This window comes from Sminthopsis crassicaudata, chromosome 3, assembly GCF_048593235.1.
Source record: "Sminthopsis crassicaudata isolate SCR6 chromosome 3, ASM4859323v1, whole genome shotgun sequence".
Taxonomy (NCBI): Eukaryota; Metazoa; Chordata; class Mammalia; order Dasyuromorphia; family Dasyuridae; genus Sminthopsis; species Sminthopsis crassicaudata.
Window position 1 is genome coordinate 603,871,477 of NC_133619.1, and position 20,854 is coordinate 603,892,330.

The following is a 20,854-nucleotide window of genomic DNA, read 5'->3' on the forward strand; positions in this document are numbered from 1 at the left end:
CATGGTGGGGGAGGAGGGGAAAAATTAGAACAAAAGGTTTGGCAATTGTCAATGTCGTAAAATTACCCATGTATATATCTGGTAAATAAAAACTATTAAAAAAAAAAAAAAAAAGATTGACAAAGCACTTTATTTTATTTACCTCATCTGATCCTCAGGACAACTAACTTGCCTAGGGTCACACAGTTAGTAATCCTAAGGCAAAATCTGAACTCAGATTTTCCTTACTCTTCAGTTCAATACCCTACCCACTGTTAAAGCTAGTTGTTTTAAGGATAACATAGTTAGAGCCTGGGAGGTAGAATGATTAATCCATAATCAAGACAGCTGGAAAGCAGGGCAAGTAAGGGTTGAATTCCAGGTTTCCTGCATTCTGCTACTAGTGTGGTGCTTTTCCCATTAGGCTATGATGCCTCCTCTAATGTAGAAAACTGATGAATTAAAATGGTAACCAATTTATCTTTATTTCAGAATTTTTACTGGTGATCTCCCCTACCCAGAAGACAGTAGCAAAGAATAAAAAAAGAATAAATAAAAAAAAAAACCTCAATAAACTAAACTGGACATTTGTGTTTTCTACATCTCTTTATGAAGAAAGGGAGAAGGTATATTTTGCCAACTCCCTTCTGGGACTAAGCTTCAACAAGCATTATTGTGCTAGAAGGCAGCGATACAAAGACAAAAAGAAAAAAAAAAAAAATGGTCCCCGTCCTCAGGAGATTCTGAAGTCTATTGATCGGTGGAGGAGGGAAAGAAGAGGTTTACAAAGACGTCACCTTCTTTGGGGCAAGGGAAGTCCTAAACCTGGGGAGAAGGCACCAAGTAGGAAGTGATGCTGGACTGGGTCTTGAAGATACTAGGGATGCCAGCATTTAAGTATGGGAGACGATCTGTACAGAGGTGCCAGGCAGGGCCAATAGGCTGGTCTACCTGGAAAGTCGAGAGTGTCACCGGGAGAGATATGAAATGAGTCCAGATAGAAAAGGCTACAGCCAGACTGTGGCATCCTTTGGGCACCAGAGAAGCATGTTTGTTGTTCGACACAACAGTCTTGGAAGCTCTTTGGGCAAAAGAGTGGGCATCTAAAAGCCTTATGGGGGACAGGACGGAGAGGGATTCTTGGGAAGCAGAGACATCCTTGTAGAAGCTACAGGAGTACTTCAGAGGAGATGGGATGACACTTGATCTGAACAAGGGCAGATGCAGCACATAGGAAGATACTGTGAAAGCAGCACAGATAAAACTTGGCAACTGATGGGATGGGACGGTGCAGGAGGAGACAGATGATGGCTCCATGGCTGGCATCCTGGGTGACTGGGCAGATGATGAAGCCCTGAGCAGAAACAAAAGTGCTCAGACAAGGGGGAGACTCAAAGGGATGATGATGAGCTGTTTTGTTCAGTGCAAGTTCCTAATGGGACCCGCAGGTCCTGATGACCAGCAGTTGTGTGATGTGGGAGTCATCTGTAGCAACTATACGTCTGGCTTCTCACCTGTTTCCTCCAGCTGTTACCATTTTCTTTCAGTCTCTTCTCCCTAAGGTCCCTCTGAGTTTTCTCGTTTGATGAATGCTCCTGACTTCCTCCTAGGCTTCACTAGGCTTCAGCTGCTGGGACATATAATTTTCCATCTAGTCCAGCTTTTCTAGATTGTGGTATTAGAGGCTGCTATGTCCCCATGGCATGTACTTTCTCCCTTCCTCATGTAAGAATCTATACATTTCCTGAAATAGTTCCTCAAACATTTCTCTTGATATGTGGTCTGTCCACTTCTTCCCAGTTCAAGTTCTCTCCTTTTCCTCCTCAGACAGATGTTCCTGAGCTCCTTCTAAATGTTTACACAGTATCCAGGCCCTACTAGAGCAGTAAGGGGATCTCTTAGTCATGAAATAATCAGATTTAAAGCTGGAAGGGGTTTTAGATAGTATTTACTTCAAGTGCCTTAACTTACACAAAAGGAAACTGAGTCTTGGCAAAGGGCAGTGATTAAGTGATAAATTAGCAAGATGGTGACAAACCAGCCTTCTGGATACCATCAGAAAATGAAGACTCCATTTTTGATCTGGCTCTCTTCTTGGAACATCACAGGGGATTTCCAGCTGGATTTCCAGCTTCATTAAATGAAGGTTATCAAAGAATTGCCTGGCCAGTGCTCTCTCTAGAAACTCAGGGATGAGATGCTACAAAGATGGAGGTGGGTGTTATTTAGTTAGTTTTGAATGGCTAAGAAGGGGTGCTGGTAATCAAGTCCCTGGAAGTCTTGAAGTGCCTATCCCTGGGGCAGGGGAGAGGTTTAATGAGCTGGGTTTAAAGGCTAGGTTGAGCACACAGAGCAGGTTCACCTCAGACTTGTAAGAAAGCCTTCGCCTAAATGTCTGCTATTTGTGTCCAAAGACTAACATTTCCTTGGAAATCTCAACCAACTTGTTTGAAAGCATTGTGGATGAGGACTTCTATTTCAAATGGGCCCAGGACTCAGCCTGCTTGTTCCAAGTCCCTTAGGAATGTCTGTAGCCTAGCCTGCCTGCCCTCTGGGGCTGAGGGTCACGTCCAAGGCAGGAAATTACAGTGCAGGAGCAGTCCCAAGAGCCAGTAAGAGAGGAAATAGGCCAGAATGGCCTGCGTGACTGGAGAGCAAGCTCTCCATTTGCACACGAGTCCCCAAATTGGATTCTCTGGGGCCCCTTGTCCCAACAGGGAGCGCATGGCAGAGATCTTCCCAGGAACAGCATATTGAGTCCACAACAGAGGCTCCCGGTCCTGGAGCAAGTGAGCTGGAAACCAGTACACAATGGGAGTGGAGGAGCCCAAGAATCTGGTGAGAACCTGAAAACCACAGGAAGGAGGGGGAAACCACATTTATGTAAGTTGTAACCATCTCCAACTGGCTCTGTTTCGGCCTAACGTACCTCATTGCCTCTCTGGGCTGCTGCAGCCCTGTATCACCTATTACAAATGTATTACTCTGGAAGAGAAACTATGGAGCTTGGGGTCCACTTTATAAAGATGTGTGACATCAGCCAGGCAACCTCAGTGTATCACCACAATAATGGGTCAATCAATACTAAAAATCCTACAGGGCCCAATTTCAGCTGATATACAAAACATGCATGTTAGTCTGGAAGGTGGCAGGGGGAGAGAGGAGGGGAGATAGGAAGAGGAGGAGGGAAAGAAGATAAGGGAGGGAGATGAAGGAGGGAGAGAAGTAGGGGGGAGAAAAGGGAGGAAAGGGGAGGGGGGAGGTAGAAAGAGGAAAAGGGAGGAGATGGAGAAGATAGGAGAGGAGGGAAGAGTGCTGGGAGAAGAGGAGGAAATGGGGAAAATGGAGGGGAAAGGGTAGAAGGGGGAGGGGTTGGGGAGGGAGTAAGAGGAATGCCTCTAGTTCATCCTTTTCCTTCTTGGGGGGTGGGGAGCCAAGTCTCAATTTGGCCTGCTTCCCTCCTTCTTTCTCTGGCATTCACCCTCCTGATTAATCCACCAGCAAACACAAAATGCTATTCTGTACTCCCCAGCCTTTCAGGCGCAGATCTCAAAGACCTTTACAAACACTCATTGTGAGCCTTGCTCAGACCGAAGCTGAGGAGGGGTCAACTGGAGGCCAGTGGGATTTTCCCAAGACTGCTCCCTCCACTGCTCTGGGACCCAAGCGGGGGCCTCAGGAGAAATGCAGGAGCTGGATCCCACTCTGAAGATTTACCAGGAAATGGGTAAGTCATGACCTCTTGGATTCGGCTTTCTCTTCTGTTACTGAAAAGGCTGGACTGGATGGCTTCTGAGGTCTATCTCCAAGTCCCTTCTCCTAGGCTCAATTTTCTCATCTCTAAAATGGGGGTAGTAGTACCTATAGTACCTACTTACCTTACAGGGCTGTAGCAAGGCACAAATGAGATTCTGTATGCACTGACTATACATGCACACAGACCTACACACACACACACACACACACACACACACACACACACACATGCACACCTGGCCCGGCCCCTTACCTGCACATGCATGCACAGGGTTCCGAATAGCAGCAGGGCTGTGGAGTGAGCCAGGTACACAAACACCTGGGGACTGTGGAACCCTGAGGGAGGCTTCCCGTCGCCCCTGCCTGCCTTGCTCAGAAGTCCAAGTGTGAGGCAGTGCCGGAGGTTGGCAGTCACATAGGTCCAGGCCGCCCAGGCCCCGAGTATCGCCATTGGCCCCGCCAGGAGGAAATTGGGCACTTGCTGGAGCTCAAAATACCTCAGGAAGCCTACGTTCCAGTAGACGTCCTGGACGTAGCTGTATACCAGGGGCAGGCGCCAGGCGCACCAGCTGGGCTGGTCGCCGCCTGGGACCCGGTAGCCCTTGTCCTTGGCCAGCTGTACGAAGGGCTCGGGGATGAGGCGGGCCACATGGGGCAGGCAGAACTGGCTGTAGGCGTAGAGCTGGAACAGAGCAAAAGGAAGACCAAGGCCCAGAACTGTCAGCAGCAGAAAGGCCGCCAGCCTCAGGGGCCTCCACAGGGCCCTGGGAAGGTCTCCTGTGGACGGAGAAGACAAGAAGCGCCGGCACTGGGCATGGGCGAGGAAGCCAGCGTTGACGATCCCGTTGGAACGCACGCCAACAGCCAGGGCAAAGAGGACGGCGCTCCGGCCGTCGCGGCCCCTCTCCAGCTGGCTCATGGCACTGAAGACCAGCAGGGCAAAGAGGCTCTCGGAGTAGCTCGACGCCAGGAAGACATTGGCGGGGCTGAGGCAGAAGAGCAGAGCCGAGAGGAGGGCCAGGCGGCGGCCACGCAGCACCAGGCAACCCAGCTCATAGAGGGCCAGGGCAGCCAGCACTGAGAACAGACTGTTGAGCAGGGCCGCTGCCAACAAGAGGCGACTGCGGAGGGTGAGCAGCCCCTGCAGGGGCCACAGCAGCAGCTCGGCCCCAGCGCGCAGGGCCAGGGGGAAGCCTGGGAAGAAGGCGAAGTTGTGCTCGTAGACATAGCCATGCTCTGCGATGAAGAGGAAGTGCTCCGAGTCCCAGCGTGACAAGCCCCCCAGCAGCCATTCCACCAACCGGTCCCCGAGGCCGGCAGGCTCCAGGCAGGGTGGGGAGAATGCATCTGCAGCATGATCCGGGATGACAGCATTGAACAGGGCCTGCAGAGGGAAGCCAAAGGGACCCGGTGAGGAGCCTCCACGGAGGCCCGGGGCTCCACGGCTGGCCTCTACCAGCTGAAGTGCCAGCCCCAAAGGCAGTTTTTTTTCTTTTTAATAAATCTATAGTGATATCTTTTGTTTTTTGCATCACACACTATGCTCTTCTCCTAGAAAGTTACCCCATATGAAAATATATAATAATAAAGCTAGTGTTTATCCCAGGCACTTCACATACAATATCTTTTTGTTCTCCCAGCCAGCCTGGGAGAGAGGTACTTTTTTTATCCCCATTTTACAGATGAGCAAACCAAGGCAGAGGGAGATAAGTGACATGCTCAGTTACACAGCTAAACCAGTGTCTGAGGCAGAATTTCTACTTTGATTTTTCAGTGCTCTAACCATCAGAGCTGTCTAGATGTTCCAAAGGGGCTATGCTCTATGAGCAAAGCAGGATTGAATTAGCCCAAAAGAAATACGAGGTATGTAAAATGTTCACATGGACTACTTGTGTCTGACCTAAGGCAGAGCACTCTGAGCTTGTACTGGTCAGCTCAGCCAGACATATGTAACTCGACTCTAACAGAGTGATGTCATTTTGGTGCTCTGAGAACGAAGGACAACAACCAACTAACAATTTAATAGTTCTCTGACCCGAGCAAGAAAGCCTCACTTGACCAGAGTGTATGGGGTGTGGGACGAGCCACAAACTGGAGTCAGCAGAGACTAGGTATTTAGCCCAGGTTTGGCTCCTCATTGGCTGTGGGATGTCAGGGAAGCCACTTTGTTTCCTCATCGATAAAGTGGGGATTTTTAAGACCTGCCCCGTGTCTCTCACAGTGAATGTGAGTCATTACCTCAGAAATGGCCTGGGCCAGAATAGGCCTCTGTTAGCTCCAGTGCCCACATGAAGCTCACTCAGTGAGGGCCCAGATGTGGAGGGCCAGAGCAGACACTGACCTGGAGGACCAACGTCCAGGAGCGGCAGACCACTGCAAACCTCAGCACCTCTCTCTGGGACGGGTCCCCAAACTGCATCCTTTTTCAGCAGGACGTTCAGGGCATCTGAAATCACATGGAGCACGACAGCCATGAGACATGTATATGGGAGCCAGAGCTATTCAAGAATTCAGAATGGGAAATGCAGACTCACAGGCCAGCCTCTGCCTTCTTCTGTACTGTAATGTAACTCTAAGTCATGATGTGTATAAACCTCAATTTTCTCAGCTGTAAAATGGAGATAATAAAATTTTCGCTCCCTAGGGTTCCAGAGGTTCACAGAACTGGTGCTGGGAGGAACATCAGAGGTCGTCTAGCCAAACCTCCTCATTTTATAGATAAAACAACTGAGGCTCAAAGAGATTAGAGTAACTGACCATAAGTCACCCAAGTCATACACCTGACATGGGATTCTGAACCCAGGTCCTTGGACTCCGGAAATGATCCTCTTTCCACAGTACAATGGTGATTGTGGGTAAAGTGTTTTCTATTTTAAAAGGGGGGGGATGGGATTTTTAACGTATATAAATCATCATCACCAAGATATTACCAGGTAGCTAGAATGATTTAGCAGAAGCTGGGGAGCTGTTGTGGACAGCCAGAAGACAGATGTCTGTACTGCAAATACAGACCTCAAAAGATGCTAGACAACTTATCCAATAATCTAAATGGAGACTAGAACATTATCACCACTGAACTATTACCCATAATTGGCTAGTCAATCAATAAGCATTTATTTGGCACAGAGGAAACTTATGAATAACATTTCAAACAACTGTAAATAACTATCCCAAATATTCAATCTCTCGAGTGTATGAAACAAAAAAGCTTTCAAAATGTAGAGACCTAGCCAAGGAAAGAGATGAGGCATGTTATCCTTCTTAAATTGTCTGTTTTTTGGAGGTGAACAGAGGATACCTTACTGAAAGCCCACAGAGAATGGGCCTCCATCCTAATTCTCTGATTCAAAAGAAATTCTTTTAAATAACTGGGCAAGAATGTGTGGAACATTAAATATAAAATAATAATAGGAGGGAGAAACCCACTGAAAAAGTTGAGAATGAGATGATAATGATGGTCAAAATCCAATCCCCTAAATCCCAAAACAGAGGGAAAGCTTATTCCAGCCTCACACAGGCCATACAGAAAGGAACACTTGGAACAAGAGATTGGGTGCAGCATGGAGAGTGCTCTCCCCACCCCACCCAGAATAGTGGGTTTCCAGGAAGCTGGGGTTTCCTGCCATCCTGGAGAGTCTGGAGATCTAGTGCACATGGGCTACAGGCCTGTCATCAATTTTTTAACTATCCCCAGATGGGCTGGAACCACACACCACCATCATAGACTTTGAGTGATGGAAGGGATTTTCACTTCACCAAAAATTTGTGAAGTCCCTAGTAGACATTAGGGCCAATGTGTGAAGAACTGATGAGTCAGGGATAATGACAGAATCTCACATTTATAGAGCACTTTAAGATTTACGAGGAATTTATTCGTTTAGCTCCATTTTACAGATGAGGAAATTAAGAAAGATAAAGATTTAGCAGTGCTGGAAGGGACTTGAGGGTTCATCTGGTCTAGTCCCTCATTTCCCAAAGCAGGAAGTGACTACCCACAGTCAGAAAGCTAAAAAGTATAGAGCTGTAATTCAAAATTAAGTCTCTTGGTCCAATCCAATGTTGTTGGGTGTTTTTTTTCCCCACAACATCACTTTCTCTCCCAAAGAAAGATACACAATTATAACACAAGAAAGAATGAGATAGATGCAAAAGAAAGGTCCAGGACCTCAGGTAAAAAAAAAAAAAAAAAAAAGAGAAAGCAGTATAGGCCCAAAGGAACAGAATCACAGAAAGCCAGGGACTCTGAAAGGGTTTGTGGGGACCATTCAGTCCCTTTTACAACATATTTGACAAGAGTCCATTTGGCCTCCAATAAGGGAGAACCAACTCCATTCCAAGGCAACCCATTTTCACCCATAACTGTTAGTAAGTTGTTCCTCTCCCATCCCCTAACATCAAGCCAAAATGGTCTGCCCAAAAGCAGAGAAGTAGTAAATGACAGAACTGGTACTCAAACCAAGGTCTCCAGCTCAGTGCTCTTGTTATATCACCCTCTACTTGGCCTCCTCTCATTCTATGTTGGTGGGAATAGACCTAATTATGGGAGGCCAAGTTCTCCATTAAAGCCCTTCTTTGGCTGCCCTGGGTGCCTTAAGGCTAGGCCAGGGCTAACAGGCAAGCATTATCAAGCTGTAAGTTTTGCAGGGCTAAGTGTAGGCTTGTCAGTGTGAGGAAAAACTTCTTACACTATGACTGTCCTAAAATGGAATGGGCTGCCTCAGGAAGTAGTGCCTTCCCCACACCTCTCCACAAAGACCATCACTCACCAGGAATGTTAGAGTAGGGATGCTTCTGCTGGGATGAGTTAGCTGACTCAGGGGATGCAGAGGTCTCTTCCACTTCCAACCTCCACGGCACCAGAGTTAAAGCTGGAAGGGGTGCCCATCGGCCTTCAGGTCAGGCCCTTTGATTTCACAGATGAAGTCCAGAGGCATTTCCCTAAAATCAAAGGACACAATTTAACTGTAGCAGCCTGCCTCTCTGAGCCTGTGTGATGCCGTAAAGACTCCACATGTGCACTAGGTAACAACTGAGTATCTGCTGTCCAGACTGGCTTTCATTAGTAGCAGGATGACACGGCCAGCAAGTTTGACCATGGCCTCTCTAGGAGACTATCAGCTAATGAACAGAAAAGCTAAGACTGGCTGTAGGGGAGAAAGGACCCATTCTAACAACAAAATCCTACATCCCTGAAAAGAAGAACAGAGGACCTATTCCCTCAACTGTGGGGATAATTAGATAGAATCTAAATGTAAAAACCAGGACACCCACATGAACCAAGGGCTACCTAGCAAGTGAGAGTCAGAGTTGGGAGAGCACCCAGTGGGCTCAATTCCCAGGATCACTCTCAATTCTACTCTGGTCCTAGGAATTGCCACAAGAGACAGCTGATACTTGTGACTTCCCATAAGCTTCTGGTGAAGTCTTAGAGAACTAAGCTGGTTTCATTTTGTCTTTGTAGCCCAACATCTAACACAACAGGGGCTTAATAAGTATTTATTAATTGCTTTAGTAGTGTTTAATGGTTAACTCTTTGGGATCTGGGAATTTAGAGAAGAGATTTTGAGTGTGAGGATGGATGGGAAGAGGAAACTGCCCTTCCCCAGACTCTTCATTCTATAGGACTGGGCAATCTAGTGAAAAACTTAGGAGGTAGTTGTACAAATGGCCATGGCAAAAAATAGTCTAAAATAATAAAAACATTTGGATCACCACTTGTAAGATCCATTGAGGAGAAACTTATAAAGGTACTAGTTGAACTAAATGGCTTCTGAGTCTGTGAAATTCAATAGTGATAGGGCAATGAAAAAAAATAGGTATTCATATTATGGTGTAATGTTAGGTTCTTACTAAGTGCTAATGAGATAATGAGCTATTAGGTTCTTACTAAGTGCTAAATCGGTACTTAACAATTCTCTAGTTCTGGCCTTTACTGGGAGTTTTACTTGTGAACTCCTGGGGGTGGAGCTTGCATGCTTAGGAGGAGCAAGTTCATTGGTTGAAGTAATTTTTCCCAGAAGCCCTTGCGTTATCCCACGCCCATTCTCTGGGAAGATAAAAGAGAGCAGCACTCGAGAGATAGAGGGTAGGCCAGAGTTGAGGAGGCTCTCTGGAGGAAGAAGTCTCTCCTCTAGACCAGAGAGCGATCGGCAGTTTCTGGAGACAACAGCACGTTACAGTGGAACAACAAACTAGTATAAGTTTTCTGGAAAGCAATAATATGGCAATTACAGACAGTCAGAAAGATAAATCTTCTTCAGTTCAAATTTAGTCTGAAACGCTGTGAGATCCTGGACAAGTCACTTGACCTTGTTTACCTCAGTTTCTTCACCATAACCTGGAGAAGGAAATGGCAAACCACTCCAGTATTTCTGCCAAGAAAATCTAGATCACAAAGAGCTGGATACAATTGAAAAATGACTAGATAACAAATATAGCAATCTCCAATAAAAGTCACAAAACTGATCATACTGCTTTACCCAACAATCCCACTTCTGGGATTATATTCTTTGTTAGCAAAATATTCATAATGGATTTGTAATATAGCAAAAATCTAGAACCTACCAACACTTCCAAATTTGAGTATAAAGAACTTAATTGGAGGATAGCAATTAGTAAAATGACACCACCACCATCAAAATATGGAAGACACAAAAGGATGCAGAATAGCAGGGTCAGCATAACCTAGTCTTTAAGCATACAATAACCTTTCAAAAGAATGAAAACTTTCTTAAGTACAGCACAGGATAGAAAACACCGGACTTGGACACAGGAATCTCAAAAATCCCTTATACTCTAGCCTTCTTCCTCATTCTCTCCCACTAGAGATAAATGAATGTAATTATCATCAACAAAAAAAGCAAATCCTTCTAACTGTTCTGTCACTTCTAAGTCAATTTTCTCACAGGTGCCAAAATATTCCATGTCACTGCCCTGCCCCAGAAGTCCTAGCAGCTTTCTATTGCCTCTAGTACCAAACACAAACGCCTGTTTGGTATTGAAACCTCTTCACAATCACCTCCAGCTGAACTTTTCTGACACTTTTTACATCACCATCTTTCAGGGACTCTCCAATCCAGCAAAACTGATCTCCAGGCTGCCATTTCTCATATGTGACATTCCTTCTCTTGTCTCTTCCATTCTCCCAGGAACCAAGGCCTCTTCTTCTTTAGTTTGAACATTTTATAAATATTTGCATTTTTTACTAAAATAGAATGTAAACTCCTAAGTATGAGAATTGTTTTATTTTTGTTTCTGTATTCCTTAAGAGTCTAGCAAAGTGCCTGGCATATAGGAGTTACTTTATTACGTGTTTCCTAATTGGTATAAAGTTTATGTAATTATTATTTTAATCCAAATGGAGACATCTCATATTTAATGGTTTTATTTAAGGTTTAATTCTACAATTTATGCTAATTAATATTACACATTATTATTCTAGAGAAACAAAACAAACCAAAAATCTACTTTGCAAAATGTATTTGTATTTGATGAGGATTATTAAGATTATAACATATTATAAAAATTAAATTTGCAATAAAAAGGTGGTTTTAAAGCAAAGAACCCTGTATTTCTAATCATATTTATTAATATCATAATAACTATCACTTATATAGGGCTTTAGGATTTGCAAAGTGCATTAAAATTTCATTTGATTTTCAAAACAACTCTCTAAGGAAACAGCTATAATTACTCCCAAAAACTCAGACCAATAGGTTAAATGATTTTCCCCAAAGTTACACAGGTGTTTGAGGTAGAATTTGAACTTCAATCTTTCTGACACAAAATTTGGCATTCTATCCCCCTAACTTGTAGACAGAAGAGCTAAGGATGAATTCCAGTTCCACCACTTAACTGTTGTGGTACCTTTGGAAAGTCACTTAATGCCCGTGCCTCAGTTTCCCCATCTTGAACATGAGGCTAATAATGCCTGTCCTCCCTCAGTTCCAGGGCTTTCATGAATTTCAGTTTAGAGAATGTACAAAAAAACATCTTGCAAAGTACCAAGTGCTTTCCACCTCCAAGGAGGTGTCATTGTTATGACTCTGGGGAAGCTCATCAGCACTGCCAGCCCAGGCACCCAGCCCATCCTTGCTTCTCACAACACCCAAATTCCCAAACTCCCCAAATCGTTCCTAGCAAAAGAACAAAATAAATGGCTTGGCAATATGCTATAAATGTGTCTCCATGTCTACATATGTTTCTACATCTGTTTTTAGATTGTGAGCTGGAGAGAGGGAAGGAGAACAACTCGTTGTGATCCTTGTTGTGTTAAGGATGCCAAATGCTAAATAGCTATAGTGCCTCTGAAACTCACCCGGAGTCTTGCTCTGCGAGGAAACTCCTCAACCAGGCTCACTGTCCCCTTTCACAGGTCTCCACCATTTCAAGGTTTTCCCTTTCACGGAATCAAAGTCAATCCTTATAGATCATCTAGTCCAGGGGTTCTTGACCTTCGGAATTGTCAATGTCCCTTCTCAGAGCATCTCTTAATGCATAAAATAAGGCACATCATAACACCAAAGAGAAGGGCAGATAGTAGCTGGTACAATGGATAGAGTCCCAGGCCTGCAGAACACCTGCATTCAAATGTGGCTTCAGATACTTACTTTGGCAAGTCACCTAACTTATTTGCCTTAATCCACTAGAGAAGGAAGTGGCAAATCACTCAGTATTTTTGTCAAGAAATTTTTTTTTTTTTTTTTGGATATACAGTATTTTGTATATATCTCACATTTTCCTTTTTTAAATTTTATAATTATAAAAAATTTTTTGACAGTATATATGCATGAGTAATTTTTTAAATAACATTATCCCTTGTATTCATTTTTCCAAATTTTCCCCTCCCTCCCTCCCTCTACTCCCTCCCCTAGATGACAGGCAATCCCATACATTTTACATGTGTTACAGTATAACCTACATACAATATATGTGTGTAAATCCAATTTTCTTGTTGCACCTTAAGTACTAGATTCTGAAGGTATAAGTAACCTAGGTATATAGACAGTAGTGCTAACAATTTATATTTACTTCCCAGTGTTCCTTCTCTGGGTGTATTTGTTTCTGTCCATCATTGATCAACTGGAAGTGAGTTGGATCTTCTTTATGTTGAAGATATCCACTTCTATCAGAAAATATCCTCATACAGCATTGTTGTTGAAGTATACAGCGATCTTCTGGTTCTGTTCATTTCACTCAGCATCAGTTCATGTAAGTCTCTCCAAACCTTTCTGAATTCCTTCTGTTGGTCATTTCTTACAGAACAATAATATTCCATAACATTCATATATCATAATTTACCCAACCATTCTCCAATAGATGGCCATCCATTCATTTTCCAGTTTCTAGCCACTAGCCACAAACATTTTGGCACATACAGGTCCCTTTCCCCTCTTTAGTATTTCTTTGGGATATAAGCCCAATAGCAGCACTGCTGGATCAAAGGGTATGCACAATTTGATAACTTTTTGGGCATAGTTCCAAATTGCTCTCCAGAATGGCCAGATTCTTTCACAGCTCCACCAACAATGCATCAGTGTCCCAATTTTCCCACATCCCCTCCAACATTCATCATTATTTGTTCCTGTCATCTTAGCCAATCTGACAGGTATGTAGTGGTGTCTCAGAGTTGTCTTAATTTGCATTTCTCTGATCAGTAATGATTTGGAACACTCTTTCATATGAGTCGATATAATTTCAATTTCATCATCTGAGAATTGTCTGTTTATATCCTTTGACCATTTATCAATTGGAGAATGGTTTGATTCTATAAATTAGGGTCAGTTCTCTATATATTTTGGAAATGAGACCTTTATCAGAACCTTTAACTGTAAAAGTATTTTCCCAATTTGTTACTTCCCTTCTAATCTTGTTTGCATTAGTATTGTTTGTACAGAAACTTTTTAGTTTGATGTAATCAAAATCTTCTATTTTGTGATCTATAATGATCTCTAGTTCTCCTCTGGTCATAAATTCCTTCCTCCTCCACAGGTCTGAGAGGTAGACTATTCTCTGTTCCTCTAATCTATTTATGATCTCATTCTTTATGCCTAAATCATGGACCCATTTTGATCTTATCTTGGTATATGGTGTTAAGTGTGGATCCATATCTAATTTCTGCCATAAGAAAATATTATTTGGAGGGGCTGTGGGAAAACTGGGACACTGTTGCATTGTTGGTGGAGTTGTGAAAGAATCCAACCATTCTGGAGAGCAATCTGGAATTATGCCCAAAAAGTTATCAAAATGTGCATACCCTTTGACCCAGCCATACTACTACTGGGCTTATACCCCAAGGAACTACTAAAGAAGGGAAAGGGTCCTGTATGTGCCAAAATGTTTGTGGCAGCCCTTTTCATAGTGGCTAGAAGCTGGAAGATGAATGGATGTCCATCAATTGGAGAATGGTTGGGTAAACTATGGTATATGAATGTTATGGAATATTATTGTTCTATAAGAAATGACCAACAGGAGAAATACAGAGAGGCTTGGAGAGACTTATATCAACTGATGCTGAGTGAAACGAGCAGAACCAGAAGATCATTATACACTTCAACAATGATACTGTACGAGGATGTATGCTGATGGAAGTGGATTTCTTCAACATAGAGAAGAGCTAATCCAATTCCAATTGATTAATGATGGACAGAACCAGCTACATCCAGAAAAGGAACACTGGGAAATGAATGTAAACTGTTATTTTTACCTTCTGAATCCAATTCTTCCTGTGCAACAAAAAATTCGGTTCTACACACATATATTGTATCTAGAATATACTGTAATATATTTAACATATATAAGACTGCTTGCCATCTGGGGGAGGGGGTTGGGGGAGGAAGGGAAAAAATCTGAATAGAAGTAAGTGCAAGGGATAATGTTGTAAAAAATTACCCATGCATATGTACTGTCAAAAAAATGTTATAATTATAAAATAAAATTTAAAAAAAAAAAAAAAAGAAAATATTATGTACAGCACTGACATATGGTCCTTAGGATCACAAGGAATAGCATGGCTGAATAACAATAATCAAAGAATCCAATTACGTGGAAATTGTTATTTTTAAAAAATGCTTTTAAGTTCATGGACCAACCTTAGATTAAAAACCTCTGATGTATCCCAACCCTCTAACATTCTGAATGGAAAACTAAGGCCCAGAGGCAGAAGTGATATGCGTAGATCAGGTTCACAAAACTAGCAAGCAAGTAGAAGAAATAGAACCTGAAATAAAGTATAGGAGAGAATGCAAGGCTTGAAGTAAAGAAAGTTCCTTCTCTATCATCAATAGATGTACGTCTTTAAACACATCATTTCATTTTTCTGAATCTGTTTCCTTTTCTATAAAATGGAGACCATAATGTATTACCTTCTCTAAGTTACAATGTAATAGTAAGTTTTTAAGTGCTTTGTAATTATAAAAATCTATTATTATTAGAGGTTGTGTTTCTCTCAGAATTCTCAAAAGTAAACTAATCAAGGTTCTAAGTGATAAGGAGAGCAAAGAAACAGGCAGGTGCTGAAGGACCACAAAATCGTTGGCGACACAAAAACTCTTAGCCATCTGCTGTATGGTTTGGAAAATTACAATGGGGAAGGGAAGATCTGCACCACAAAGCCACCCTGGTTAAAGTTACCAATACAAACTTAAGTGGAAAAGTCATGCCGACTCTTATGAACAAAACAAAACAAAACAAAAAAAGACTATTTCATGCACTGGTCACCAAAATAAACTGCACCGTCTCATGGTAAAGAATGACCTTTAAAAAGCACCCTGGTTAAGTTCTGTGGGTCCAGCTTGGATAATTGGCACAGGAAACATTAAGAGTCTAAAGTGACCAGCAGTGTGGGGATGAAGTAAAAAAAAGAATCTTATCAATATCCTAACAATTTGAAGAAATCACGAGGATGTATTAAGCTTATCTGGCACTCAAACTTCTCAAAGATACACGGTCTGTCAGAGCTGTAGAGTGTGCTGGAGGTAGCTTGAACCACCAACTCCTGATGGTTAACTTTTCAATAGTACAATAGGACCCCACTGATATATTGTTTTATTGTTTAGACTTAAAGTGTTAATGATATGAATTATTTTAAAATGTGTCCAGATAGACATTTAACACCACATACTAAGATAAGATCAAAATGAGTCCAAGATTTAGGCATAAAGAACGAGATCATAAATAAATTAGAGGAACATAGGATAGTCTACCTCTCAGACTTGTGGAGGAGGAAGGAATTTGTGACCAAAGGAGAACTAGAGATCATTATTGATCACAAAATAGAAAATTTTGATTACATCAAATTAAAAAGCTTTTGCACAAACAAAACTTGCACAAGATTAGAAGGGAAGTAACAAATTGGGAAAACATTTTTACAGTTAAAGGTTCTGATAAAGGCCTCATCTCCAAAATGTACAGAGAATTGACTTTAATTTATAAGAAATCAAGCCATTCTCCAGTTGATAAATGGTCAAAGGATATGAACATACATTTCTCAGATGATGAAATTGAAACTATTTCCAGTGTTCCAAATCACTATAGATCAGAGAAATGCACATTAAGACAATCTGAGATATCATTACACACCTGTCAGATTGGCTAAGATGACAGGAACAAATAATGATGAATGTTGGAGGGGATGGGAAAACTGGGACACTGATACATTGTTGGTGGAATTGTGAAAGAATCCAGCCATTCTGGAGAACAATCTGGAACTATGCCCCAAAAGTTATCAAAATGTGCATACCCTTTGATCCAGCAGTGCTACTACTGGGCTTATATCCCAAGGAAATACTAAAGAAGGGAAAGGGACCTGTATGTGCCAAAATGTTTGTGGCAGCCCTTTTTGTATTGGCTAGAAACTGGAAAATGAATGGATGGCCATCGATTGGAGAATGGTTGGGAAATTATGCTATATGAATGTTATGGAATATTATTGTTCTGTAAGAAATGGCCAACAGGATGAATACAGAGAGGCTTGGAGAGACTTACATGAACTGATGCTGAGTGAAATGAGCAGAACTAGGAGATCATTATACACTTCAACAATGATGCTGTACGAGGATGTATTCTGATGGAAGTGGATATCTTCAACATAGAGAAAAGCTAATCCAATTCCAATTGATCAATGATGGACAGAATCAGCTACACCCAGAAAAGGAACACTGGGAAATGAGTGTAAACTGTGAGCATTTTTTGTTTTTTGTTTTTCTTCTCAGATTATTTTTACTTTCCGAATCCAATTCTTCCTTTGCAACAACAACAACAAAATTCAGTTCTGCACATATATATTGTACCTAGGATATATTATAAGATATTTAATATGTATGGGAATGCCTGCCATCTAGGGGAGGAGGTGGAGGGAAGGAGGGGAAAAATTCGGAACAGAAGGGAGTACAAGGGATAATGTTGTTAAAAAAAAAAAAAAAAAAAAAAAAAAAAAGTGCCTATGCATATGTACTGTCAAAAAAAATGTTATAATTATAAAATTAAAAAAAAATTATCTACCAGGATGGTTGGCAAAATTTCTCCAATTATTGGCTTTTATAGCTCTTAAAGTTTTCAAGATAACTTGTATCAAAACAACTATGTAGCCTGTAGAGGTATATGTATACCCAATGTACAGATAAGGAAATTGAGGCATATGAAATTAAATTATTTCTCGAATCTTGTGTTAAATGCACTTGCGTTTCCCAAAAGTTTGTAAGCAATGTTTCTATTTTCTCATCAATAAAATTATGAGGTTGAAATATAAACAAACAAACAAATAAATGAAAGAAATGTGTCCAGATATTTTTTTTCTTTCCCAAGGGTACAGTTGTTAAAATTTTACAAGCACACTGCGGTAATACTCTAGAAACATCGCTTATACTCAGCAGGGGGGCAACAGAGGCTGGGAGAATGAAGCAAGGATCAGCCTGGAAGCCAGGTGACTGCAGCAGGCACTGCTACCGTGCAATCCAGCCTGACTCTGATTGGGGTTTCTAAGCAAAGGTTCTACAATTATTTGCCATTTCTTTCCACAGATTCAAACAAACAGAAGTTAAATGACTTGTCCAAGGTCACACATCTGAGACCCGATTTCAGCTCAGGGCTTCCTTGACCACAGACCCAACCCTCTACCCACTGAGTGACCCAGTCTTCTCCTTTGTCACTCCCCTGCCCCAAGCACTTTAAGGAGCACAGGGCATAACTGGAAGTAATCAGTGGTTTGGTTCAATGCAGTGAAAGAAGCCAGTGCTCCCTGCCTGACACAAGGGGGCGCCTTCAGCTCGTTCCATCTTCTTGAGGCAGGGAAGGCAGCAAGGGAGGAATAGAGAATAAGTTGGTTGGGTGCAAGCAAATCCAGTTCAAATGTGTGCGACCCTCCCCCCAACCCTCCACTCCTATCCCCGCCCCCAGAGCAACATCAGTTCGGGAATCTGGGAGCACTGCTCCGTCTGGCTCCAAGGGCTGAAAGGCTGCTGGGGGGCAGGCCCCAGCTTCGCTTTTTGTGCTTTAAAATAAGTCTGGGGATCTTCCCTGACTCCCTGCCCCCCCCCCCCCAGCAAGCCTGTGAAAGCCTGGGGGAACACTGGCCATCTCAGCCTTTCTCCTTCCCCTCTTCCTTCTGTACTCTGTACAGATCCAGCCAAACCGAGTGAGTTCTATATGAGGCATACAGATAACAAAGTTTAAAAAAAAAAAAAAAAAAAAAAAAAGGAGGAAGGGAGGGATAGGGAGAAATTGAAGGGAAGAAAGGAGGAAGGGAGGGAAGGGGGAAAAAAAGAAAGAAGATAAGTTATAATATTGATACGGCCTCATCACACTTGGGCCAAGATTATCCAGCTCAACCCCCTCATTTTATAGGTGAGGAGAATGAGCCCCAAACAGAGACTTAATCACATGGGAAGCAGGGCAGCTGAAACAAATTAATCTCCAAGTCCTTCTTCCACGCTGCAGATACCGTCTAATACACATCTCATCTCTGAGGCCCGGCGGACATCTCAGAGAGCATCAGCCAGTCTAACTCTGTGACACACAGGGAGGCTGAGGCCTAGACAGGCACAAGAGAACACGGTCCCGCAGTTAGTGGGAGCTTTCATCTGATTTCTTTCCCATTTCGCAAACACTAAAGTTTGGAAAAGTCCTCCAGGGTTAGGAACTCAAAGCGAGAACTTTTAACTTTAAACTCCCATTTCCAACTTCCTGCTTCCAAAAAGCATCAACCACATTTGTTCCTGGCTAGACTCTCAGAGACTGAAGGGCTCGCGGGGCTGTGCAGCAAAGGAGCAGTGAACCAGACCCCGAGGAAAGGAGAGCCCTCTATCTTCCTTCTCTCCGCACATCCGTAGGATCACGTGTCAGGCGCTGCTCTAGCGCTCAGAAAAGAAAAAAACTGCGCACGGACTCCGGGCCTCAGGGTTTACTACTTTGCACCGTGGGGCAGCGGTGGTTTTTAGGATTGTTCTTTGTTTCTCTTCACAAGAGCGGCCCCTCGCTGCCGGTGCTACCCTCCCTCTCCCTGAGCGGGCCACAACGACGGATTTGCTGTTGACTTTGCCGCCTCTTTTGAGGCTCCCCATCTATAAAACGGGGACACAGACCACATGGCCTAGCGCTTCCTTCCCGCCGGAAGCCAGCCCCAGCTCTGACATTCCATCTCTAAGGCGCCTTTCAGCTCTGCCCACTCCCTGTTCTAGGTTCCTTCCGGCCCTTCCATGCCCAATTTAATTCAGAATCCTTCCGGTTCTCCCATCCTCCGTTCTAAGGCTCCTTCCGGCTTACCAACTCCAATTCCCTCCTCTCCCCGCCCCCCGCCTCCCCGTTCTAAGGTTCCTTCCGGCCCTCCCATTCCCTGTTTAATAGTCCTTCCGGTTCTTCCGCCCGTGCTCTAAGGTTCCATTCCCAGCTCTAAAGTTCCTTCCGGCCCTCCCATGCCTTGTGTGAAAGTCCTTCCGGTTCTTCCACCCCGTGTTTTAAAGTTCCATCCCTTGATCTAAGGTTCCTTCCGGCTCTCTCATCCTTAGTTCTAAAGTTCCTTTTGGCCCTATAATCCAGTAGCCTCTTCTTCCCTGGGGTGGGGGCGGGGGCGTCCGGGAATTTTGTCGCTCGCTCGCCCGGAGAAGAGGGGTAAGAAGGGCAGCTTTGGAGGTGGGGGAGAGAGGAGGGAGAGTAAGACCGGAGACGGGGCTCCTTGGTCCTCTACGCCCAGAGCCCCCTACCCAGAGCCCTCAGTTCGCGGGACAGGAGCAGGCAATCTCTCATCTAAGTGCCCCCCATCCCCCTCCACCTCTCATGCGAAATCAACTCCCCGCCCACCCCTGGCCTTCTCCCACCACTTCCGCTCCGACCCACAGTACCTCCATCCGGGTTCCTGAAGTCGCGCCTGCGCTCTACGCTACGTCGACGCCAGCCTCACCCTCCTCGTGCCCAGGCTTCAGGGCCGGGCCCCGCCCCTTCCCCCACCCTAACCACCTCCTCCCCCGCCCAACCCGGCGGCCATGTTGACTCTGTGCGAGCTGGATGAGAGAGGGCGGGAGCTGCTTGTGAAGAAAATCGTGTTTCCTTGTATCCTAATCCTTCTGGTCTTCGCTCCTCACCCCGCCCCCCACCCCCCAATAAAAGCTGATGTTCAGTCGTTTTTTTAGTCATGTCTGACTTAGTGACCCCATGTGAAGTTTTCTTAGCAAAGGTACAGGAGTGGTCTGGCATTTCCTCCTATTCATTTTACAGATGAGGAAACTGAGGCAGACAGGGTGAAGTAACGTACCCAGGGTCCCACAGCTGATAGATGCAGGATTTGAACTCTTGTCTTCCCCAATCCAAGCCTGGGGCTCCGTTCAGTGTGCAACCCAGCTTCCCACGTAACAAAAGCGGAGTGGGGGCCTGTGGCAGGAGCCAAGCCTCATGGGCTGGGCCTTGTCTCTGGTTCTGTGGCATCTGAAACTCCCACTTGTAGATAGGGGAAGGGTAGAATAAGTCACCCCTGAGACCTCTCCCTGCTTTGCCACTTTATGTCCTCAAACCCCCTTTCCCCTTAGAAGCAGTGTTCTCAGAACCCTCCCAGCTCTGACTTCCTGGGTTCTAAGGCCCCTCCCAGCTCTGATCTCCTGGGTTCTAAGGGCCCTCCCAGCTCTGACCTCCC

At 44.0% G+C, this 20,854-nt stretch overlaps 1 protein-coding gene across 1 annotated transcript; it reads right to left on the reverse strand.

Annotated features, from left to right (window-relative positions):
* Positions 1-439: 439 nt before the first annotated feature.
* Positions 440-20,136, reverse strand: PIGV (phosphatidylinositol glycan anchor biosynthesis class V). The gene is made up of 5 exons (XM_074305699.1): positions 20,070-20,136; positions 8,502-8,673; positions 6,077-6,181; positions 3,989-5,119; positions 440-2,825 (listed from the first exon to the last, which is right to left on the reverse strand). The coding sequence occupies exons 3-5, from the start codon at positions 6,152-6,154 to the stop codon at positions 2,544-2,546; spliced, it is 1,491 nt and encodes a 496-aa protein (XP_074161800.1). The 5' UTR covers positions 6,155-6,181; positions 8,502-8,673; positions 20,070-20,136; the 3' UTR covers positions 440-2,543.
* Positions 20,137-20,854: the final 718 nt, after the last annotated feature.